The 25,886-nt window shown below is 42.5% G+C and overlaps 1 protein-coding gene across 2 annotated transcripts in view; it reads left to right on the forward strand.

Moving 5' to 3' along the window:
- ADAMTS2 (ADAM metallopeptidase with thrombospondin type 1 motif 2) overlaps window positions 1-25,886 on the forward strand; it is a 179,823-nt gene that overhangs the window by 105,802 nt on the left and 48,135 nt on the right. For both annotated transcript variants that reach the window (XM_054079224.1, XM_054079223.1), the window contains exon 4: window positions 15,165-15,367. In XM_054079224.1, coding sequence (XP_053935199.1) covers window positions 15,165-15,367 — 203 coding nt within the window. The remainder of the gene's footprint in view (window positions 1-15,164; window positions 15,368-25,886) is intronic.

Below are 25,886 nucleotides of genomic sequence, written 5' to 3' on the forward strand. Positions count from 1 at the left end.
CACCCTGCCTGGGATGTGCACAGGTCCCCCTGGGGCACCGAGCCCTTCCTAAGCCTCTACCTGAGGCTGAGAGGGGGAAGGGAGAAGGAAGAGTGTGTGATGCACATTGGGAATCATGTGTACTTTAGCTGGAAATCCTGGCGTGTCTCTCTGCTGTGCCGCGGTGGGATGCTGTGACCTGCTGTGCGTGGGTGGCTGTACAGGAACACACTGGGGTTGCACGCTGAGAGCCAACATTCCTGGGCAGAGGCAGTGATTAACTCACGTGTGTGTGATGCACTCAGCCAGGAAATCCCCTCTCCCTTCCAGCACAAGGATTGAAGCAAAAGCATAATATAGACACACCATGGTCTATATAACCTTTTTATCCACGTGTTTGTGCTACATATATATAGAGTAGACTTAATCACACATAGCAGGGAATTGTGTAAGAACTATGCAGGAGGATTAACCTTGATTTAATGGGAACAGGTTTTTTTATTGCTTTTAAACAAATTGACAGGTTAGCACAGGCTCTTTAAACATGGCAGCACTCATGCTAAGTCTGAATGACAGAAGATTTGAGTGTTTTCAACATTAAAACATCCAGAGAGGCTTTTCACAGCCTTGGACCCAGTTGGCATGGTGCTAAGAAGCCCCCAACTTCCCAAATCTCAGAAGGGCTGTAAAACTAAGCACGGTGCTCCTCAGCTTTGAGTTTAAACTTTTAAATCCCAGCCTACCAGGTAGTCAGAGTGGGCCTCTACTAAACCTGAATTACATTTAGCATATGGTTTTATTAGATGAGACTTTCCTCAACCATGTCAGGCATGAAAGTCTGAGTATAAATAATGTGTTTAAAGCTGCATAGAACTGCTGTCTGTAAAACAATGTGTTGCTCTGAAATTGCCAATTAGAACTCCTGTTCGTTTTGTTGTGGAAGAAAGACGTGCTCTGACAGCTTCTTCTGTGTTTTTTTTCAGATTAGGAAATAACAAACCCCTGTCGTTTCTCACATTTCTAATTGACATGCTAAAGAGGCACATTCAGCGCAGAGATGTGCGTGAGCTACTGAGTTTTATTGGGTTTTAGTTATGGCTAATAAAACCCATTTTCTGCACAGTTATTTAATTTGCATCTGTAATTGCTGCAGTTGTACATAAATTAGACATGCAATCGGAAGCCTAATTCAGCTTGTCTGCTCCTTATGCTACATCCATAATTATGGAGCCGTGCTAACTTCGTGTTAGGAGGCAGAGATTTACAGAAGTTTGAGGAAGCGGCTGGCTCCGGGAAAAAAAAAAGACTTGTTGCTATTAGCTGCTTACATGATGGTTATACCTAGTGCTCAGCCTAGACTAGAAATTCCTCATAACATGGTGTCAGCAGTGAATGGGGGATGCTCCCTGCCCTGCAGAATTTACAGTCTCAACAGATCTGGCATGAGCTGTAGCAGCAGCCACAGGTCGTGGTGTGGCAGAGAAGCAGAGGTGCAGCCGCTGGTACAAACTCGGTCCCTGCCTGGCTTTTCCTGGCTTCTTTTCCTTTCCTTCCAGGATGCCAAGGGAGGGAAGTGGAAGATACTAGCTAATCCCAGGGTGCAAAGCCGGGAAGTGGAGGGTGCTAGTTGGGATCTCGTATCCCTTTATTGTCCCCTCACTTTCCCAGGAAGCGGTAAATCTGGGGAAACTCCATCAAGTGTGAGTTGGTATTACTGTACATGTACATTATTCCAAGACGTGTGTCAGGAAGGCAATGGTAGGAGGAAGAAAGGCTGTGCTGGTGCCAGCCCTGCTGTGATAATCCTGCATACACGAAATGGCTCTGTTTGACCCTGTCAGCCTGATCCTTGCGCTGTGCTTGTCTGTTGTGGTGGACGCTCTCCTCAGCACTTTTTGTCAATCTTCCGAGGCGTTTGTGTCACCACCTGTGGTCCTGCCCCTTTGCAGATGTGGTCCTCCTGCGCTCACCCCTGTCAGGAGCAGCTGCAAAGCTTCAGCTGGTGCCACAGCCTGCAGCCCTGTGTGTCTGCTTCAGAGGCAGAGCTTTTAATGCATCTCCTGCCTTTACAATTACCTGCCAAACCGGCTGCTCCTCAGTTACATAGAGGAAATTTCCATCCCTAGCAGATGTTCGGTCAAGTCTACCCTGCGTTACCCTGTGAAAGGCAAGCTGCTTGTGCAGGAGAGCATGAAACCACCGGTGGTCAGGAGCCCCGACTCTGGGAACCAGGCGTTGCTTGTCAACTTGGTTCTTTCTCTCTATTCAGTCTCCTATTCCTCCCAGATACGTGTTTTCCCTATGCTTTTGTGCCATCAGCACCTCTTTTTTGCCTCTTTTCTTGCAGTTCTTCACCAGTGTTTCCATCAGTGGTCCAGCACTTGGAAACACATCAAATGTCTCTTCCCAGAGTGCTCTGGCTCCATCATCATACTCTACGAGAATCTACCAAACAGAGCAACGCTTCTCCGCAAGCCCAAACAGCCCTTGTCCCCTTCACACACATGTTCTGGCATGAGCCTTTTCCTTGCCCAGATGGTTATGTATGAAACCTGTTGAGATTTTACCATCCCTTGTCTTTGGGGAAAGGTGTTGATTTTCTGGAGATTATTCTGAATTGCAAGGAGAAGGTGGAAATGCGGCCCTGTTCAAGTTAAGCCACTGGTACCACTGGTGTGGCTTCTATATATCTACCTGTAGATGTGTGTACATTTATACATCTTAAGCTGCTGCTCCTCCTGGGGCAGGATATTACCCCCCCAGGGTGCTGGGCATGTTGCTGGCTCTAGGAAGTGTCTCGATTGAGCTAAATCCAGGCCTGGAAGACTGGGAAATGGAGAGAGAGGAGCTGCATTTGCAGCTGGATGAGGGAGTACGTTTTTACCCTCTCTTTGCCTTGAGTAATGGTGACGGAGTGTTTGCAACAGGCAGCAGTCTCTCTGGGTGAATGTAGGACATACCTGTGAGACCACATGCTGTACTGTATAGAATTTAGGTTTTTAATCTTTTCACAAGGAAGTTCAATCAGTTGCCTTAGTTTCTCTGTTGTGAGACTTCAAATGGACCTGAAATTTGTGACGTTAAGAAATAATCCTGGCAAGTTAATGCTTCAGACATTTTGTTCTTCACTGACTTTCTTCGTACTTCAGGTGATCCAGATTCCAATGTTCTCTTTGTCTCCCAGAGTGTTACGTGGCTTTCTAGATGAGCTTTTTTTAACGCAGTGTAGTGGGATTTTGTCTGAAAATATTTAGCTCCCTGTGGTCATTGGGAGGTCACTGATCACGGGCTTCTTTAGAACAAAGCAAACTAGGAGCAGCTTGGTTAGCCAGTCCTTAACTAGGAATTCAAATAGTCCAAGTCACGTATTCAGATAAAACTCATATCTCATTGCAGAAACTCAGATCTTGACTGACTCAATTTCTACCAGTTTTAGAGTGTGTTAATTACTAGTAGCCTTTACTAATGTCAGCAGAGCTCTTGGTTAACTTCTCCATTAATCTAGCAACTGCTTCCTAAGGCGGTTGGAACGGTTTCTTTGGTGGCTTTGACATTTCCTGTTTGCTCTGCAACAGTAACAGGTTAGAGGCTAAATGGTCTTTCAACACTGTTGGAGTTCAGAAGGTAGAAACTACTTGAAGCTCTGGAGCAAGTGTCTGTTTTTACCCTTAACAGCTTCTACTGTTTCTCTAACAGCCAGTGAATTTTCTAGTCTTTTTAGCATTAGTTTGTGTTCATGCCATTTAAAAAGGATTTAATTGAATTAAAAAAATCTGAATATCTCAATTTGCTTTTGTTTCTGACAGTTTTCCAATATGTTAGGCTTCTTTTAAAAATGTTTCTAATAGAATTATTAGCTAACAAGTGAGTTGTCCATCAACCTAAAACCCTTCATTCTGCCCTGTTAAAATACAGATTTTTTTTAACTTTAGCAATTACTCTCTGTGTATATACCTACATGTATGTGTACTTATATATGTGTGTACATTTATATATCTAAAAGGCTTCCCAGGCTTCTTACTGGATGTTATACATTCACTTTCCAAAGTGTGATCTCATTCTCTGTAGTAAGAGCAGAGCAGTCATTAATACTAAAGCAATTTTATAATGCTCTGCAAAGTGAATACAAACGCAATTTCTGACCACTTTAAGCTTTATTTACACAGACAGAGATGATACTGTCTTTAATTCAGGAGATAAATTCCTTACTACGTAATTCTTGAAAGGCTTTTATTTTGAGGTGCAGTGGGTATGATCTGTCCCTGTAGGACAGTTCTTTATCTCCTGCCAAGGAGCATTACATCCTACCAGCTACGTCTCATTTAATAGACAAACAACCTCAGTTTGATTAGGCTGGAAGCCAATCGGAAGGACAAGTCGGACAGCACTGAGTACAGCTTGCTTATCAATAATACGTGAGTAACCCGACGAAAATACAGAGGTCCTGAAATGATGATCGTTGTTTTGGGGGAAGTAGGATAGGGAGTGAAAAAGAGGCAAATGAAAGCTCTATTTAGGCGTGATGTTTGCAGTTGAGTTGGGTGAAATTTTTTATTGGTGATAGAAGATAGTGAATTTTCACTGAACTTCACACAGATAAAGAAAGACCCTGAAAGTGTTGAAAGACTTCATGTGGCAGTGGGTTTGAAACAAACCGTTTACCTTTATTCCCTTGAAATGTTTTATATTTTTAAGTAAGTATCTGACTTGAGACTTGAAGCACTTGATTTCCTATCAAGCGAGTAAAACATGATTTCAGATGAACTGAAATGATTTGTTTGTTTGTTCACGTTAAAAAATTTCCAGCATTCAAGTCTCTTTGACCCAAAAGGAATTAAAAATATCTTGGACCTGCCAGAAAACTAAACAACTGCATGATGACCTGCCTCTAATCCATCTAAAGCCCACAGATATTAATGCTAAATTTATCTTGGAAAAAGAAACATTAAAGCCTACCCTGCATGCGCTGGGGAGACGGATTGCCCTGCAAAGCTAGCTCTCATCCCTGTGCTTCTGAAGCTTGGAGGCTGTTCGTAGGCCCCAGCTCTCAGGGCTGAGGAGCAGGAGGTGGGAGCGAGCCCTGTCTTTGCCTCCCTGGGGGCACTGGGGACCTGCAGCAGGAAGACCAGTCATGAGTTCTTTTTACTTTCCTTTCTTGCGTTTGTGTTGCTTTAACTTCTGCCTCCTGATTCCCCTTCTCCCCAGAGGGTTTTGGTACCCGTACATCTATCCAGCTTCTTTCCTTCCCCTTCTCTTCTCCAGAAGAAGAGGTCCATACTCGTGAGAAGTGCTGCATTTTGGAAGCCTCTCTTCTCAGTCGTTGTCTTTGGGACTGTCTCCCACCCACACGCTGCAATAGGAAAGGCAGCATTTTGCAATTTGCCTTTTTTAGGGCCTGGCGGATTAAGAGGTTTTGTACAAATGACAAAACAAGCCTTTGCCCTTGATTTTGAAACGCCTTGGGAATAAACCTCGTGCGCTTTCACTGGAGCAGAGACTGGTTCTCTCTTTCAGGGTTTTTTTAGTGTCATTTCGAAGTTTAAGAAATTCCTGCGTCCTCCAAGTTAGCTTTGTCTTTCTTACAGTCTCTAATCAATTGCAGCTGGTTTTGTTATTGCAGAAAGTCCAAGCAGATTTAGCAACAAGGATATTTTCAAAACATAGGTAAAATTATAACTCCTTCTCACTCCAATTCAAATCCTGCCAGTGTAAGTAGCCAAGGCATCATACATCGCATTGCCAGGTATACTCTGACTGCCCAGATGATGTTATCTTCTTGTGAAACTCAGAAAAACCTTTTTTTTTTTCTGACCAAGTGATGTTTTCTGTCATAATCTGAGATGTACAAGAAGTTGGTTGAACTTAAAGGTAGTTCAGCTTGCATATGTTTTTCACCTTAGCATTTGGAAAACTTTCTTCCTTTGCTTTTCTTTACAAGGTGAACTAAGCAGACTGTTTACTTTGTCTAATTAAAAGATCATTATGATTATATAGAAGAGCAGGAGCTGTTTGCATTGTCATTTGTGTGATACATTATTTACACTGATGAGATTATACTATGTTTGTTATACTCGACATTGAAAACATTTAATTGGATTGTTTACAACTTTGTGAGACTTTATACCTGGCAGAAGAGTAATCCTTTTAAAAGGATCGAGTAATTCCACTTTGAAATGTTATCAGAAGGTGAGATTTGTTGTTCTGTAGTTATGACTAAAGAGCATTGGAAAGATATGTATATGCTTCAGCTGTTATTTTTGAGTAGTATTTCCAATGTATTTGTTTGTCTTTTCTCTCTTTTCTCACCCTCCTTTACTGGCTAGGAATTTTGCTCTTTTTTTTAACCTGTGCAGTTTTTAAAGTTTATTTGTTAAACTGTAATTAAACTTAATGTCCCTTTCTGGCAGAATAGTTGGCTTATGGAAAGACAACTGCCACCTCCTGCAACACGTTGTTATTCAGGTCCTGTACCATGGTTCAGCATTTCATTCTGTTAAAAATGCAAGTGGGATTTTTAGACATGTCACCTACAAAGCCAGGGGGTCAGCTAGGCAGCTTACTTACTGTGCTAATTTGCTGTAATTTAATCATGCTTGGAATATGGATTGGATGTTTGAGTAACTCAGTGGCAGACTGGGACTCCAGTAGCCCATAAACACTTTGTCAGAGCCTGGTCAGGGAAAGTAGGTTGTGGGTCAGATGCTGATCCCTTACTCTGAGAGGAGTGTGAACGATCTGACTTAGGGACTGGAGGTGGCATCTCTGGGGCTCGAACAGCTTTGTGGAGACATGGCTCTATGCCGAGCGCCTACGTGGAGATGCGGCTGAACTCTGTATTTTAATTGGTAATACATTAGTTGCAAATGAGATTGAGAACGCTGAGCTCCTTTTGTAGCTCTTACATGAGTCATGCACAACAAAGCTCGCTTTGCGTGAGCGCACATGTGCGCTTGAGGGCTTGATAGTGATGGAGCCCCTTTCCTGGGGCAGCTGAGGGTGGGATGTGGTAAATCAGACAACATGTTTTGCAAGTCGCAGGCTCTGCAGTACAGGCCAGTTTGCAATGACATGCCAAAATATTTGCAAGTTAAGCGCTTCCCACATGCAATCAATTAAGTCAATGAAACTTAGAGGTTGGCCCATAAATTAGTTTTCTACAGAGTAGCATTTTTTTGCCTCTTTCTGAGCTCGCTTTTAAGCATTGAGTTAGGAACATCTTGCTCGTTCATTATTTGATACTAAATCCTGAAACCTGTGTTTGCATTAGTAAGGTTGATAGCTGAAAGTTGCCCAAGGGATAAATTTTGCTGTTGGACAGAATTTATGTTCAGTTCCTAAAGAGCTCCATTTCAACCAGGTCACATTGACTGTTTTGCCATTCCTTTAATTTCTCCTTTTTGACTCTTATGTTGTAATATGAAAGTTAGAATTGTAATATAATATATTTCACCATTTTGCAAGTTTTAGCCCAAGGTATTGTATTACCTCTCTCTCACTTAATCTTTTAACAGTGCAATTATCTATCATCTTTATGTTATTCATTGTGTGACTGTGGCCCTGATGAGATCAAATTAGTTTTTGACTTTTCTTTTTAGTATTGTAATTCCTTTTCTCTTTGTTGTGACATGCCAGAAAATATCTCCTTGGCAACATCTAGCTGTGGTTATTCTGAGTGTCTCTCACTTGGCTGTTTGCCACAGCATCCACCTGGCCATTGTCACTGTGCTAATTGGTTTATCCTTTGGAAAAGACAATTTTTCTTTTCAGTCATCAAAGTTTTCCTCTATTTTGCCACTTTGGTAGGTTTCAGCTTTATTATTCCTTATAACTCTGATTCAGGCAGGCACTTGAGCATGACTTGAGATTTGAAGACACTGCGTTGTTGCATAGGCGACAAGAAAAAAAAAGGGAACGGTGATTGTGCCTGTGTGTTTGCAAGAATGTGCCCTCCTTCTGCAAATATGGGACAACTGTTCTGCCTCAATAAGTGTGCAAGAATTGCTCTAAAAAGGCCCATACATACAGTGCTTGAAATACCATTTAATTTTTTGAACTCCTCTGGATGTCAAATGCCACAGCCAGATCATTCCAGCAGTTCAGCTGCCGTATCTGCTGGCCTTCCTGCAGCAGGATTCTGAGACCTGTTTCTGAGAGCCCAGCCTACCCTGACACCCGTAGCAAAGTTCCCCCAGACAGCTGAAAGGTGGAGCAGGCTCTGTCTTGGAATGTGATTTGACTTGAAACGGCATTACTGTAAATTAAGAGGCAGGGAGCTCATAATGAGATCATATGGTTAGCAAGGCATGCAGCTCAAAAGTTTCCTTTTAAATTATTCTTCTTTTCAGATAAGGGCAGGACGAGGTTTCATAACCTTGGTGAGGATGCCCGGTGCATGCCCAGTCTTTAGACTACTAGCGTGGTCTTGCTTTTGGTTTATATAAAACAGTGGAAGAGGAGGAATTTGAACACACACCCAAAGAGGTTTCTGCTGCAATAATTGCTCTTGGTTAAGGATTTACCAAGAAGCAGCTGCTGTTTTAACCCATGACTCAAGAAATCACAAGAATCCTATGACAATTGAACTCCAAGTTAGAAGTGTGTTGAGTTAGAAGTGTGTTGAGGCAGAGTCCTCCTGGGCTTGCTTTTTAAATAGGGCTATCTTTGTATCATGTGCTCAGTGCACTGTGTGAGATCTACTTCTCTTGTTCAGACCATTTTCAATTTGCTTTCACCTCACAGGAGCTCTCTTCCACTTTAATTCACCTTGTTGGATTTACCCAGTTTTCTTGTGAATGATCTGTAGCAGACGGGACCCGATGCAGCCTGTAGCGTGGGAAGGGGGGTTAGAAATTATGAAAGACCAATGTAGCTGAGCAGTATGGTAAAGGGGAGAAGAAACACAAATAGAGGGCATTTGGAAAACAAAACAGAAAGCAAAGAGGAAAGTGAGCAGGGCTGCAAAACCAGCAGAAATAAGTTGAAAAAAAAAATCCAAGAAACAGAAACTATTGATTAGCAAATGAACGAAATGCATCACGATCGTGTGTGAGCAGAGTGAGTAACAAAACCCCAAACTGAGGAACTTAAAAATGGGAGAAAAAATTGCCAAGAGATAAAGAGCATGATTTTTTTGACTGTTCATTGTTGCCTCCAACCTCCCTGAGTTGGACTTCAAACTACCATGGAAGATAAATGAGGATTTGGTAGAATACACAAAAAGGCTAATTGAGGGCTAACTGGGGAGTCGGTTGATCACAGAGGACAGGCACGACCGAAGCCTCCAGCATACGAGTGGCAGGGAGCATTGCAGGAAGATGACTTGTGATTTAAAGTGCAATTCCCAAAAGAGCAGTTCTTTGTCAAGCTGTCGAGGGCGTTTGGTACTTTTCCAGAGGTGCAGATGTACACAAGCAGTGGGACACAGCCTGTTCCTCCTGCCTTTGCAGCACTAAGTGATGGATGGGCTCACGCCTACGCTATGATGACAAGTCCCAGGCTCAGAGTGGCATTGCCACCAGCTGCAGTGCAGCTGGAAAGGGGTGGGTGCCCCGTGCTTCTGCACTGCCTCAGCACAGCAGATACAGATATGCTTGTCACTGCAGCAGAACAGGCTCCAGCTGAGCTTCACTGCTAGTCAAGCTGAGTGACTGGGGTTAAAAAGAAAGAAAAGAACAAAAAAGCTGGTCGTTTGCAGCAAGCCACGTGAAGGAATTGGAAGGTGGGAGTCCCTTCAGGAGTGTGTCACAGGAATGAAGATCAGCAGCACAAGAGTGCATCAGAAGTGCTGATCCTTGTGAGGCTGCAGAGAAGATGCTCAGCAGTTGGCTCAGGTGTTTGTCTACTGTCCACAAAAGCAAACAAGCTGCATTTCAAATGGTGGCTGGTTGGTCTGAATGATGCTCACTTATATTTGAAAAGAAATTCCAGTGAGTTGCTGTGCTGAGAAGATACAGGTGGTGGCTGTGAACATGACATGCAGTTTCCCAGGTGCCTGTCCTAGTCTCAGCTCTGGGCTTGCCAGAAAGTCCTCTTCCCTCTATCAGAAAGAAGAGGTAAAAAATGAGAAACTGCTTTATTAGGACAACATTGCTGCTGTGAGACTGGAGAATCCTAAAGCTGGTATTTTTCAAGTGCAGTAACTTCATGAGGGACTCCTTAAGAAGTGAAGGTGCAGCTGTATTTCCCCGAGCCTTTTTGAAATGGGTCATGAACAAAACAAGATCACAAGCCAGCAACTGTGCTTTTGGTGGATGTCCTAAAGGGAGTGACAGAAAACACAGGGAGAGGTGGTTTTTGTGGCAGGCAGCATGTTCACGCTTCAGTAACTCACAGCATCTGTTTGAGCTTCGCCTGCCATGACGGCTAAGGGAGAAGCAGGAGATGTCATGTAATTAGGTTTCTGTAAAGTACATGATATCAAAGATTAATAAGCAAAGCAAAAATTCCCAGAAAATAAGGTATTGTCAAACATCCCAAACTGTCACAGATGGAGACTTCTTCTGAAGCCCTGCAAAGGCAAAACTGATATTTGTGTCCATGTGTATTTTCCTTGCCCTAGAGACGGGGATCAGAGCCAGGCTGCATCGTGCTGCCGTGGGACTGGGAGTTCAGACCTCTAGTCCCAGGGAATGTGGGAGCTCAGGTAGAGCCCGAAACCAAGAAGTAAAATAACAAATTGAAAAGTGGAACAGATTAAATAAAAGATTGGGATATTACACTTTGCTCAGGAGAAGGGAGCAGAACAGGGGGATATTGTACGACATATAGTGCTGTAGCAATTTGCAGCTCTATGGTATAAAGACCTTTACTCTTTCCATTTCGATGTACTCTACACATTCTAATGCATCACTGGGGCTGTTGCAGCTGGACACATTGTCTGCTTCTTGAGTCAGCAGATGACGAGGACTCTGCTGCCTGGGAGCAGTTGGGATCACCTCTCTGCCTCCACTGCAAGCAAAAATGAAGGACGTCTAAAAAAACTCCCAGGCTGTGTCAAGCAGGATTGAACACCCACTTTTCCCTTGGCAGTTTTGCTGCCCAGCCCTCAGCTGCTTTCTGCATCTCCCAGCACTGTGGGGAAACTGTCAGAGGCAGGAGCACAAGCCAGGCTGCCTGGCTCCTCATTTTATGCTTAAGCCAGAAGCACAAGTTTCCCCCCTATTGGCAACTTGGGCATTTTTAATTCCTTCTCTGGAAGATGGTCTGCAGTGATAGGATAAAATCAGTGATAGAGCAATAATTTTTTAGCTGGCTTGAACTAAAAGTTTTTTTGAGGGATTTGTGAGTGAGCTGTTAGAGTGTTGCTGTCTTTTGATTTATTCTGGATGAGCAGCAGAAGAGGAAAATATAACCATGTCTGTCAGAGGTTAATTTTCACAAATGTGAATTTCTCCTAGCAGGAGTAAGGAGGTTTCGACACAGGCTTTTGTTAGCCTCTACAAATGCCAAGTGTCTGCTCTTGGGAGGTGGAGAACAAAGTTGGCACCAAGAATCAGTGGCTGATGCACTGATTTGGCAAAAGTTGCTGAAAATTAACATCCGATGGAGAGGTCTTGGGATGATGTGCAGTTTGAGGTGACTTATGGGATAATGTTATTGTGCAAAGTGCAGGGGTGATGAGAAGGAAGGTAACGTGGAAAATTTGAAGAGGGAGTTTAGTGTCTTAGTGTGCTGGCCTCTTCTCCCAAGTGACAGGGGACAGGACGAGGGGGAATGGCCTCAAGCTGCACCAGGGGAGGGTCAGGCTGGACATCAGAAAAAAATTTTTCATAGAAAGGGTCATCAGGCCCTGACGGAGGCTGCCCGGGGAGGGGATGGAGTCACCATCCCTGGAGGGATTTGGAAGGTGGGTAGATGAGGTGGTTTAGTGGCAGAAAGGGGTGGTTGGACTCTATGATCCAAGAGGTCTTTTCCAACTTAGTGATTCCGTGATTCTATGATTCTGTGGTTTAGTTCTTCAAGTTTTTCTCTTGATGTTTTCTAGCATATTGTTAGCAGCACAGTTACAACAAAGTTACTGATGTTAGCTAAGGAAAGTTAAGACGCCAAAAGGTGACAAATTTCTTAGTTGTTATTGATGCCACTTTGTTTCACTTTCCCGGTGGTAGAATATAGGTATTAATTTGACTCAGATATACCTGTCGTTTAGGAGCAAATACAACATGGGTATAAGACAGCACGGGCCAACAAATCCAAGAAACTGAGCTGCAGAGCAGCGCTGGAGGAGTCATCCATGCTATGCGTGGTCAGGCCATGTGTGGAGGCATCCCTGTCTGTCCCAGGAGAGCCTCCTGGGAAAGAACACTCAGTGGGAAGTTGGGAAAGGAATTAAAAGATCTTGCAGCTACTGTTGTAAATGCTTTAAGCTGTGCTGCTGATCTTGGGATGATTCCAGCACCAACTGGAGCCAGCGCGGTGCACTCTCTGCTGGGATGCACATTGGTTCGGTGCCGCAGGGGTACCAGTGCCTAATGGGCATGTTATTCTGAAGGGGTAACACTCCAAGGGTGAAGGTAAGCGTTGAGGTGGGGAATTTTTATGCTCTAAGCAAAATTTAAAGTAGCTGGTTGGCACCCACTGGCAGCAAGGTGACTCCCAGGGAACCACCTGATAACTTTCCGCAGGAGCTGGCAGGAGTGTAAGGGTTATAGTGTGACAGTGATGAAGTGAGGAGCAAAGAGGGAGGACAGGCAGTTTTCACTGCAGGATGGTAGGATCACATTTTGCCTCTGGCTGCTGATTTACTCACACAGGAATAAAGATACTGCGCTAGGAGTTAGTCTGACTTTGACACATAAAGAAATGAAAGCACAAAAGCTCTAGGATACATCGACAGCCAACCGTCCACCAAAATAACAGCACCCCAGCCAGCAGAGCTGCCTGTCTGCAGCTCAGCACAGGGCTCGGGCTCTCCTCACCTGCCCAGCACCGCTCTTCTGCAATAGCAGGTCTGATAGCTTTGGTCTTGCTCCTGATTACAGTAGGTTTTTTTAGTGAGCAGCAGAGAGAGCATATGACCTGCAGCCACTGCCAGCCTAGCCTTACTTTTCTAGAGAGCATTTTTATGGTCAAATTTTACAGTAACTGTGACTTGCCTTGTTGATCATGAATGTAAGATTGCCCCTCGATCCCACAGCAAATCCCCTGAGACTGCTGTGGAAGCTTGGTAATTACTTCTGGGTGCTAACGAGGATTAACATGAAGCTTTCCCAGTGGAGCGAACCATGAGAGTGGGGCTGGAGCTGGCTGCCTGGCAGGTTTTGAGCCCTGTCTGCATCACTGCGAGGCCAGACCCGTTTCCCCTCCACAGTAAACCTACGAGTGACAGCTGGGCTCTGCATGAAGAATGAATTTTCATGCTGAATCATGGATCCTGACCAGACTAATTTAAAAAACTTGTGGCCCCAGGAGCAGAAGCTGCTGGGAGCCTTGAGGCTGGCAATGAGAACATGGTGATTGTGCTTGTTAGCTGCAATAAATGCTGCCCTCCCAGGAGAAGGACCCTGTGGCTCCATGCAAATGTAGGACCACTCTATGGGGCCATCCGTCTGTCTGAGCGAGGGGACCTCCGCCAGAGCAGTGTGGTGGCCTGCAGCTGTGGGTCTCCTGACAAGCATGTCCTCGGAGCTTCGTGGACAAGTGGTGGAAAGCTGCCCAGGCAAATGTGTCTTTTGAGGACTGTCCTTCGACTGGAGGTCTCTTCAAGGAGGCTCAGAAACGGGCATCTTGCCACTTTGGGCATTGAAGGGTTGGGGCAGTCAGTGGTGCTGCAGTGGGGACTGGGGGGGAGTGGGAGTTGTGCCTCCTGGCAGCTGGAGGCGCTAGGAATTGATATGTTGTTGTCACTAGGGCAGGGAGCTGTGGGGACTCGGCGCGGGCTGCACATTGCGCAGGGCCCGCTGAAACGGCCGCCCGAGGCAGCGATCTTAAGGCGAGAGCACAGACATTCTTGTAATGAGCCCAGTGTTTTGGTGACTCATTCATCCCTTCCCAAGCAGCCAGTTTTGATGTGAAAACTTCAATAAATGAAGATGGAGAATCCACTTTTGTAACATTTCCAAGAGTTGATTCTTATTTCTGCTTTGAAGGTGATGGCTTTAGCTTCCTCCCTTTGCTCCCTATTATGTTGCTCTGAACTAAGCACTGGGAGCCTTTAATCAATCCACAGCACTCTCGCCGCTTTTCTTTGCCTCTCTGAGCAAGTCTTTTCCTGACATTCTCTGAAATCAAGAGGTTCTCGTTGGGGCTTCCAGGGCTCTTGTAATGCAAATTATAATAATGATATTAATGCTAATCATTGTTATTCTATAGGGTGAAATGTCAAGATTCCGTATCTTCACGTTAACTTTTAATATGTATGTGCCATATTAACAGTATCCCGTCCTGTCAGACAATGTGCTTTTCACATCACAGCAACCATTAGAAATGAGTAAGAAAGCTGCCTACTATTGTGTGCCTGAAGGATTGGTCTTCAACATAGAATAACGCAAAGTGACATGGCAAATTGGGAATGATGAAAAGCTTAAATAAGTTAAAAAAGTTGTGAATGTAGCTATAAATTAATTAATTTCATGTCTAAAATGTGCTCCTGAGTTGTAACAATAGAGGATCCATGTCACTACCGTTGAATTTCATGTGTCTGTCTATGAAAGGAGCTAATATGTTCGAGCAGGAGGGGTTGGTTTATTACTACCTGTCTGAATATAAAAAGGTTGCATTTGCCAATGTGCTTGCCTTGAAATAGGATTCTGTGGGCAGTAAGAGCAGATTTTGAAGTGTGATATCTGCCTTTAATTGTGGTTCTGAAATGGAGGATATCCTTGGTAGCACAGGAACCCTGAACAGTGTATTTTTTTTACAAGTACTTTTAAGCAGCAAGTATTTTACTGCAAACAGCTTCACTCTTCTCGTTAAGACATTGATATGACTTGTTCTTCTTTTGCCCTTGTGTTTATTATGTGGTACTACTTTGTAGAAAGTATTGCTTTTACTTCGCAGAGTAAAAACTTTTGGGGTCAGATTTCTCTCTCATTGAGGTCATTTTTAATTGACATTAAGTGAAACTAATGCTGTTATATAACACACGGAACATAACAAAGGCTGTTACTTCAAATTTATATCAACTTGGCTGAGATCTGAGCCTGAGCCTCTCTTGGTTGATAACTCATTTCTCCGTTTGATTTCAGCAGCTAACCTCACTAATTTGGATAGTCTCGACAGTGCGTTGAGCTTTATTGAAGACCGGGTGCATAGATCGAGGCAGCGCCATCGAAGGCATGTGACAGACGATGATTACAACATTGAAGTCCTTCTGGGAGTCGATGACTCAGTTGTTCAATTCCATGGGAAAGAACATGTTCAGAAGTACCTGCTGACCCTTATGAACATTGTGAGTACAACCCCGCTAACTGCACTGTGGGAAGGCACTGAAAGGACAGTGGATGTAGGTTGGTTTAGCCATTTGAATAAGACATAATAGATTTTTCTCATGGCAGGAGATAAAATAATTCTAGGAGGAAAATCCAGGCCACTTTCAGAAAAGCCGAAAGGGGAGAAGGAAAAGAGGAAAAAAGGGCGATGGAAGAAGCTGACTGTGGGACTCATAAAATGTTCAAAGTTCTGCTTGTGTGCTTTGGTGGATGGGGGCACGGGGTCAGGGGCTCAGGTTCTTGGAACTCATTACGTTTTAGATGTACATTCCCTTAACCTAAGCTCCCTGCTGAAAAACATGGTTTGGAGAACTATCTTCAAATAAGGTTCTATTAGAAACTTCGATTGGCTTATACGTTTTTAAAACTGCTCAGTTAAATTCTTTGATTCCTTGAAAACCACTTTAGGTCTCAGCCCACCTACTTACTCCTTCTTCACCCTGCAGTAAAATGCTGTGCAGTGTATCACTGAACTTTCTTAAACTGGTTTAGTATTTACTCCATGGCTGACATCTTTAGCTTTCCTTAGTTAAATATTTCATCTTCAGAAGCGTTGTCTGTGCAATAGAGTACACTATGTGATATAGTAGTGATGAAAGGAGACACAAGAGAATATTATATTTGAAAGAACCATTTTTTCTTTCTAAACGTCAGCACAGCAGATACAGCAGCCCTCTAGTACCCCAATCAGTAAGCAAGGACTCTGGTTTGTGGGAAAACAATCAAGGTTTGAAAAATGATCTCTATTACACATATTATTATTATTATTATTATTATTATTATTATTATTATGACAAAAAAAGGGAAGTAAGTATATAGCCGCCTTCATAGACAGCTCATTCAGGGATGACTTTCTTCCTTCTTGTTCTCATATGGAACTGGAGTCTCTTCTCAATAGAACATACTTCTGTAAAAACCTTTATTCTTAGTGAAATATTGTTGAGTAAAAAAAATGTAAGGTCTTCTCTGCTTTTGATGAATAGAGTATGGCTGCTGAGGTATGCTGCTCTAAGAGTGTGACTTACAAACCATAGAGGCAGATGTATAGACATAAATCCAGACTATTAGGTGCATTTGCCTGGGTTGTATTTTTTTCCAAGATATATTTTTTTAATTATGAAGCTTGGGGTTTATTTTCTTTATTACGTTTTTAACAGTGTGTAGAACGGCACTGTTTTTCACTTTAAATGAGAGGTGGAGTACAGTTTAAGGCAGTCTCTTGTGCGATATAAATTCAGTTACACTGACTTCTTATAACAGTATTGTAAATAGTTAAAAATCTGCACTAGCATTAGAGTTATAGGGTACTTAGTGTCTGCTCTGATGGCTGTAAATACCTATATTCTAACAGAAATGACATAGTGTATTTCATTTATTTGTGTGGTTTGTTTCCTCTGAGGTTTAAAACAAAGTCTACAGTGAAACAGATGGTTTTATACAACTCTAAATTAACAAGCCAAACAGGCCAAACCAGGAACGTGGCACACAGGCTGAAACAGATTAAACAGGACTCTTTACTTATCATGTCACTTAAATCTATTTTTAAGAATTAAAATATACAGTAATCGTAAAGAAGCCATGGATGTTCAGCTCTGGAATATACTTTTTCCTAATTTTAGCAAACCATCCAACACGCAAATGGTAAGAAATAACAACTCTTAAGCTTGCTGTCTCTGCAAGTGGTTTAGAAAGTGCAGACCGTGTAACTGTACCCACAGGGCTATAGCAGCTCTTGGCATAGGCAGTTGTTGTTCTTTTGGAAGATCTGAGGTAGAAACGTGTCGTTGGGGAACTGAGAATGTGTCCCATGCCTTGTGTCTAAGATGTGAGGAATTGTCCTGTTCTTTTTTTCTTCAAGATTTGGCTGGTTGGCCTCTATTTTACCAGATGGATGGGTGATGGTAACCAGTTTTATTTCCAGCTGTCCAAGCGTTGTTTCGGTATGGAGAGGCAAGGGGGTTTGTTACTGCAGATACCAGATGGTGTTGGGGACCTGTATTGTGTCAAGGGACATCACAGTGCAGAACTTCTTCCCCTTGGCAGTGTAACTCCAGCTGGCAGTTCCTCCAGGTCTTGCCCTCATTACTAGATGGGTGCAATATGTATTTCTTTGTAGACCATTGCTTTGGTCTTCTTTGCTAAAATTCACACAATGACTCACCCATTGTCCTATCTTCTGCCTCCTTGAATAGGTGCAGTTCTTTTTTTTTCTGTAGAAAATGGACCAAAAAGCCTTTGGGTCCCTAACTGTTAGGAGTCTCATGTAGACAGTATGTTTCTAAGGAGATGTGTAGGTCCAAGGGGTAGCTGCAAAAGAAGAGACAGCTACAAAGAAGTCCATCTATGCTTTTAAATCTGATGGAAGATCATACCATAACCACCAGATTGTGTGTACCCTGCTAGCTTTATGGATGTAATCAATTAGCTTGGTACAGTAATGACGTACTGATCTCAAAACCAAAGAATACGTGGTAAGGCAATAAAATAATAGTGGAAGTATTTACTTGGAGGTAGGAGCGTGATCAAATAGTTGAATTTCTGTGGTTCCAAAAGTGAAATAAATCTCAGGTGAATCCTCCCTTATGCCCAAACTCCCGGAGGAATGAAATGACTTTCCCAGAAGCAACTCCCAGCATGGCTGTTTCTCCCCAGCTTGTTTGATTTCACTGCGTGTGATGTTGTGAGCAGTTGTCCTTAATTAGCTTTTGCTGGGGATCTTGGGTGGAACCCTACCACCAGCTCAATAAAAACAATATATTTTTTCAAGCCCAGTGCAATGACTTACTCAGTAAATCTGTTTTGTACTGCTTAAGTGATGTGTTACAGTCCACACCTAAAAGCCATAAAGTGAGAAAAAACAGGGGCCGGGTGTCCTGGCTATCTTGGATAGCTGTGCTAATATTTATCCCAAAGTTTGGAAATGAAGTCACTCCCAAACAAATGCTGATAGACGCCAGAGGATTTTTAATGCTTTGGGCTATGGCCACGTATCACCTGACTGTCCGCCAGTCATTTCACCGCAGTGAACTCGGCCTCTTGCCGCCCCCTTTTTATCCTCCACTCACTCCTCATACAAAAAATCTGGTTTCTCTTGACGACCTCTCCTTTCTCTACTTGGCATCATTGGACATTAAGTCCATCTTTTGAAAACGCACCATTGTTTTCGCTTTAGAGACCCTCGACCGCCTCTTGCTCACATTTTCTTTTGTATGTCATGCTGTGTTTTTTTCCCGGGAAGGATATTAGCTTGCAGTCCTCTGCATTTCCAAGCGTGAGCCCACACATTGCACAAATTAACTTTGTATTTATAGCTTGCAGGAGCATTGCAAAGGGGGAGAGATATTTGAGAGGTACCTTGCAGCTCTGTAGTTTACTCAAGAACATGGAAGGTAGTTTAATTTCAACAAGAAGGTTGAAAAACCCCAAGGATTTTATTTGCTCTTGCAAGTGTTTGGGACATATTAGAAAAGTACAAGACTGGCAGTGGTACTGGAGAATTATCTTGTTCCTTGGGAAACCAAAGGATTTCACAACAGGATGCTTTGAGAGGACGGGCAGGGTGCAGAATGGCCGTTATTGAGTTAAAGTGCATATTGGTGGTAGCCAGTCCCAGGGCTGAAATTCTCTGATCATTTCATAATCCTCTCAAAAATAATTTTCAGGATTAAACAGGACGTTGCCCGCCTGCTGTGGAAGGGCAGCAGACCCGAGACTCACCACTACATTTACCTGGCTGAGCCTGCAGTATTGATTAAGGCGAATATTTCAGCCTCTGCAATGCTGTGTTTGGGGTCACGTCCAGGATGGGTATCTTCAAAACAGACTTCCTAAAGAGGCAGAGGTGGAATATGTGATCTTACAACATTTTGGCCATTGCAAATAGCAAAGTCTCATGAAATAAGCTCAGCTGTGAATGATTTTGAATATATTGGCTGTATCTGTCTTGACTTCAACTATTCAACTTGCATGCCCCTCTTCAAATTGTGTTTATTTTTTCGAGCGAGGCCCTTGTTTTTGCTTTTTCTCGTATCGTTTGTCTGTCTCCCTCCACAATATTCCTCAGTCCCTCAACTACCTCATTTTCTAGTGCTGGTAGTTGTCACCTTGGTATGTATTGTGGAAGAATTTGTCTCCAAAGTATGTACATTTTTTGATTTTTGGACAGTTATCAGGGGCAAAAGTCTTCAATTTGCTTTTGATTCCTTCACTTTAAAATATGTGTTATCACAATATTTAGGGGTTAGCCTCTGTTACACCTGTGTAATGGATAATTAGCCAAAACGCTTGTGATTCTAAATCCTCAAAGTAGATAGTGCCTAACTGCCATTATTTCAAAGGGAGATAGACCCTGAAGAGGATATATGACTCACTCTGGGCGAGATTCGTCTGAATATTTGGTCATTTACCTGTCTTTAAAATCGGTGAGAACTAGTTTTAAAAATTAGCCCATGGTATTATGTCTCTCCCAGACTTTAAGTGAAACTTCAGCTCCAGAACAAATACATAAAGCAACTTTTCATTTGAATACCAGAAATCAATGGGAATTATGCAGCTGGGGTTTTTGTAAAGTCCCTGGAGTCTTTCACCTGCATCTTTCAGCACTACACATGTCTTTGAAATTGTGGCCCTGAGGCACTTTTGAATATGTTATTCATCGTCTTTAATAGGATCTACATGATACTACTGTTATATATGAGATTTCTGCTTTCGTATCTCTGGCTGATGAGGGATGAAGATTTGCAGGTACAGAACAGCAAGTCCCTAATGAGAGGAAAGGGCAGAAATGCCGTTGATTTCTAACTGGCATTTGGATGAAAACCTGAAAGCATGTCTAATTCAAGCTGTTAAAAAGAAAGTGATGATTGAATGCTTTGAAATAATGGTGCACCCTGTATTCATAACTGTGCTTTTTAAACTGAAAACCATTTTTTTTCGGATGGGAATGATATTTCAGTAATACAGAATTGGCTGGATTCCTATAAAATTAAATAATTCATAAACACCAGGACTCATTATTTCAAATCAATTTATTTAAATATGTACAATTCAGATCTGAACTGACTCTTAGAAGTTCCATAAATAACAAATGCGAGTCCAGCTCTATTCATCTGAGGGACTTCAACTGTCAATAGTTGAATTACAGCTTGCTTGAGAACTTAAACACATGTATGTGAGTTAACTTCCCATTTAGACCAATCATTATAATCCAGTAACTGCGACTAGTGAGAAGAACAGTTTCTGACGCTGCCTCAGGAGATTATTTTCGTTCATTATCTTGATTGCTACACTACAGTGGAAGTTGTACTTGTGATGAGGCATTCAGGATGTCCTGCAGGAAATACCGTTTCTGAACTCTTACAGGTTTTATTCATTTCCACAGAGGTATTATTTCCCGTGTCAATTAGGTGAGCTCTGCTCATTATTATTAACTGGAATGTGCCTTACTACCCTGCTGGATGTAGCACAGAGCGTCACACAAGTTTTGGTACCATCATTGAAGCAGAGGGTAACTACTGTTAAAATAGAGATTTTCTTTTTTCCTTTATTCCAAATACCAACATGAACTTTAGCCATAACTGTTGCAGCCAGGAACTTTTGAGTTGTGACAGTGTGGTTTGTGTGATGGAGTATGGGTAATTAATATCAGCTTTCACATTTTAGATGCTTTTTTGTAGCCAAACCACTTAGATTTGAAGAGGTCACCATATTTATTGCATTGACACCACATCGCTTTGCCTTGTAGTAATATAATAGATGAGTTGGCTTAATTATTTTATGATGCTATGGTTGGCTTTATGAAAGTGATCTTGAGACAGTAATTTGAACAAATGCTGAGTCTTTTGGTGCTAAGGTAGTTTACAGTGTTTAGAGATATTTCTCAGAGCAGTGGTTTGTGGGCAAGAATGAGGAGTTCCAAAAGCCTGAGGGCAGAACTAAGAAAAATAAATTAGTCATGAAGTCAGAAAACAAAGTCTATGACCTTTTTTAAAGCCAATGTTACAGTCAAAGATGAGATAGAGACCCATAACACGAAGCCACCTAGTGCCTTGCCAACACATCTGCTCTGGAGAGTGTTTTTCATTTTGATCAGAAGCAGCTAACTCGGACTTGGTAACATCTACTGACGCTCACACCAGGGAAGGTAAATCAGGGCTGAGGCTCATATTTGCATACCAAATGCCAGATTCTTATCTGCATTTTGCAATGTACCTTGCCAAGCTCTTCTAAAACTGCCTGTTGCCTGTGGTTTTGAGCAGAATGATAGATGTTTTCCAAATCTGAGATCACAATTTGACCTTTAAGTTTCATGTGAAGGAGAGTTCCTTTCTGAGGAAACGAGGAAATGCCTTGTAAGGACTAGAAAGGGAGACTGGGAGCCCTGCATTTTCCCTGATGACTTTCTGTGTGACTATATTTTATCCACCAGAGGAACTGCTGTAATTTTATTCCTGTGGGATTAAGATGAAGCTTTGGGAATGTTAGAAATGTTAGTTTGAGATCTTCAAAAGCATAAAGGAGGTGATGAAAATTGAAGAGGATAGTGGTGTTTGAAGCGAGGGGGGAACGCTTTTGGGAGGGTCAGGTTACAAAAGTTTGGGCTCAGTATCCACCATGACATTTCTGATTGCTATTCTGTAATTCAAAACAGCCATTTCTTACAGAAATAGGCGATCACTGGATGCCCACCAGGCACTGAGGCTTTGCTGCAGATAATTATGATCTGATGAATGAGCTGCATCTTGGGCTGGGCTCAAACAATGGCTTGCCAGGAGCCCTGCCATCCCACAGGGAAGGCACTGATGCTCTCCAGCTCCTCTGCTGTCGCTCTGGCAGAGATCCACACATGGTCCCTACTCTGCCCGAGAGCACGTAGCCATCAGTACTGCAATAGCAGTTATATAAGGATATTGGGTGATCAAAGAGCGATCTAATTGGGTTTGCGATGGCTGAAAAGCCAGATGCATAAACTGCATTTTGTATTGTGCCCTCTCCAAATGGTTAGAAATGCCCTCTGATGGCTGCTGTAGCTAGGTCAGATCCGTTTGAGGTTGATGGTAGCCAGAGGTTGAAACTATTAGATGCCCGTCAGGGGTGTGTGCTCAGGAAGCCTGGGGAAGTGGTGCTTACCCAACCGTATGGCGCAAGCATGGAGCTGCGGAGGGTGCGCCTCGGGATGAACTGAGCCGCAGTGATTTATGGTTCAGTAGGATGGAGCCGTGTTGTGATGAAGTGGGCTGTCATTTGCATAGCAGACACTAACAAACTTTGCAAAGCTGGGCAGTCCTTCAAACTGCATGAATGAGTTTGCCTATGACTTGCCAAAATATGCAGATTATTCTTCTTCCTTTTGCGCATTGGTTTAATTAGAGATTCAGGGAACCACCTGACTTCTCCTATAAATCCTGCCAGCTACATCAGCAGGTAAGCTGCTCCACACCAAGACTACCCAAATTGCTGGCTGTTTATTACTTTTTGTGTTACAGCAGTTTTCTAAATTTCTTTTTAGGAGTAGACCCGGTTTTGCTCAATAATAACAACTTTGCAGTGCTTCTTTTACAAAGTGTGATGCATCTCACAGATGCTTAGCTTGTCTTTAGTTGGGCTTTTTTGATGTATTCTGCATGCTCACTGTGCTGGTTTCAAGCTCGATCAGAACAGTTATAAAATAAGGAGAAAGGGACAGAACAAAAAACCAAATAGAGTCTTTGTTTTTCTTATATAGAACTGATCTGTGCCAGCCCGAGTTCTAAATAGCAACTTTAAATAGAAATGTATGTTTTGCTTTGACTGAAATATCCCAGAAAAATAAACCGAAGTTATCCCAAAATAGTTTATAAACTATAAGAGCTTGATGAAAGTCTCTTTACAGCGTTCCACCATGTTTTGAATTCCTTGAGATTTATGCAGCCTTCTTCATCACCCTCTATAAATGCTGAATCACTGTAGGACATCTAACAAGCTTTAATGCATTCACTGCCTTCAGTTCAGGAGCTGTGATTTTGAGATGGTCTTTGTGCACTCTCTCATTCTGTGCAGCCACATAATTTTAGACTCGCTGATCTAAGAACAACAGGAGATCAGCTCTGATTTTTCTTGAGTGGATGTGAACCACGATATCCTACTGAAGTACGTGGAGATGCAGTGCTCTAAAAGTACTACGGAATCTTTGTCACGTCCGTGTGTATTTGCTACACGGACATCTGAACGCATATATCCATTATCTGATTATTTCTACTTTGAAATAAACATTTCGGCAGTTGTGTTGGAAGAGAACCAGGAGCCTTCCAATTCCATGGGTTGGTTGATCGTTTTGTGCCCTGTACAACGACTTGCATTAGCTTAACTCTGCTTTCCTGTTGGAATGACAGGGGAGAATTTGGAGAATCGGAACTAGGGGTTGTGGAGGCCCTTTTGGTGTATGCACTTTTCATGAACGTTTAAGGGCGCAGGAATCGGTCACTTTTATCTCGTATCTTTAATAACTTCCTGAAACAAATAGATGCTATTTAGGCCATGCTGAAAAAAAAAAAAAGCAAAGCATTGATTTCAGTGTATTATTTATGAGACCCTACCAGTAAAGCCACAGTTCAGCCTGGAGAAAGGCGCAGAGGGTTCAATTCAGCTGCTGTGTGAAGAGGGGTTGGGCTCATCCTTATTAATGAAATGAAGAGCCAGAGCTTTGAATTGACCCACTGTCTTGCAGAAAATTGAGTATCCCAAGAGAACCAAGCAGCTTTTTCACAGTGCTTGAGCTTTTCTGTTCATTCACAGTTTGTTTGTTAGATGTCATTTGCATGAACAGTCAAACAGTGTTTCAATTCTGTTCCATCAACGTTTTCAAGCCAAGTTTCATTTTTGGCATGCAACAGCGATACGGTTGTTCTGTTCAACTATTGTTAAAAGAGGCTTAGGTTAAATTCTGGAAGTTAATGACAGAGCGGTGTGCAGCTATTTGGCTTATGCTTTATGAACTAATTAAATACTTATTTACATGCCATGTTTACTGTCCTCTATACACAGGAGTTTTTATTCAGTTCTCATTTCATGTGTAGATAATTTACAGCGTCATTTCCTTGATGCGTATGATCTCTTCCCGCTACACAAAGAGTGAGGCAAATTAATACCCCTGCTTCCCTTGATGACACGTAAGGGTCTTTTTCCTGGGTAAAAGAATTTTTGGAAAGCAAAATGTGTGTTTATATCTTGACTCTTTGTAATCTGTGTTCAGTAATGGTTCTTAGAGTTGAAGCAAAATATTTTTTTTTAATACAGGAATATAAAGTCAGACTTCTAAAATCTTATTTTGGTGTGCAAATAATTACCCAGAGGGATTGTTTACAAAGCATATTTGAGTAGATCAGCTACTTTACACTGCAATGAAAATAGCATCCCTTGAAGCCAGTCATGGCCATGGGCTCCTCACCCACCATCTTCCAGCCCAGGACCTGCTCATCAACCAGTACTGAGCCTGGATCCTGGGCTTCCCACAGCATGTTCCCCAGGTGCCCAGGCAGATGCCCTGCGGGGTGTGGGTTTGCTCCTGGAGCTGTGGTTCAGCCACGCAATCTCATAACCATCAGCTCAGGATTTCTGAAAACTTGGACTTTTACTAGACTTAAAATGAGGTCTTCATTTCCAAAAAATACTGAGAAAATGAATTAAAATTCACTTTAAAATGTCAGTGGGGGTTGCTTAGCAAAACCTACACTGATGATTTTAGTTTTAATGGTTTTTACAGAGATAAAAGATGGACCGTTAAAACTAGGGCTGATTGAAGAAACAGGACCAGGACATTATTTACTCTGTTCCTAATGAAAGGTTTGCTGAATGTTACTTATTAGCTTGTAGTAATGAATCTGTTTTGTAGGAATAAATGAAATTTAAGTCCAGCCAGTAAAGCAGTTTGGTGCAGTCTTTACAAAGGGATAGAGGTGTTAGGAAAGACACTTGCCTTGCAGGGAATCTCATCTGCCTTTTCTAATTTGTAAAGCTAAACCCTTGCCATTTGGCCAAGTCTCATGTAGGCTTCATCACTGAATACCTAAATCAGCCTCTTTAGCAATTAATATTTGCCTAACTTGATTGTAGCAGTGTTTCCTAAGTAATCTTTATATATCCACATTTAATTCTCCATTCTAAATATTTATAGTTTTCTTTTCAGCGTTCCCAGAGCGGTTTCCCTGAGTGCATGTCCAGTTGTGTAGCTCTAGTATTAAAAAGAAGACAGTTTTTAATGTGCTGGCATTTTGTAGCTTTTGTTCTACTTGCAAAGTTGAATGTTGATTAGTTTTGACGCACAATAAAGCCAGCCCATGTGGCCGACCATGCTTTTTGAGCGAGGTATGTCCTCTTGTCAGAATGTGATGTGATGGGTCCCAGATGGGAGCGTTCCAGGGTGCAGCTGAGCCCATCCAGCAAATGGCTCTCAGGGAGAGGTCCTGTCGCTCTGCTTGCTTGTCCCCTTCCACATTCATGGTC

This window comes from Cuculus canorus, chromosome 14, assembly GCF_017976375.1.
Source record: "Cuculus canorus isolate bCucCan1 chromosome 14, bCucCan1.pri, whole genome shotgun sequence".
Taxonomy (NCBI): domain Eukaryota; kingdom Metazoa; phylum Chordata; class Aves; order Cuculiformes; family Cuculidae; genus Cuculus; species Cuculus canorus.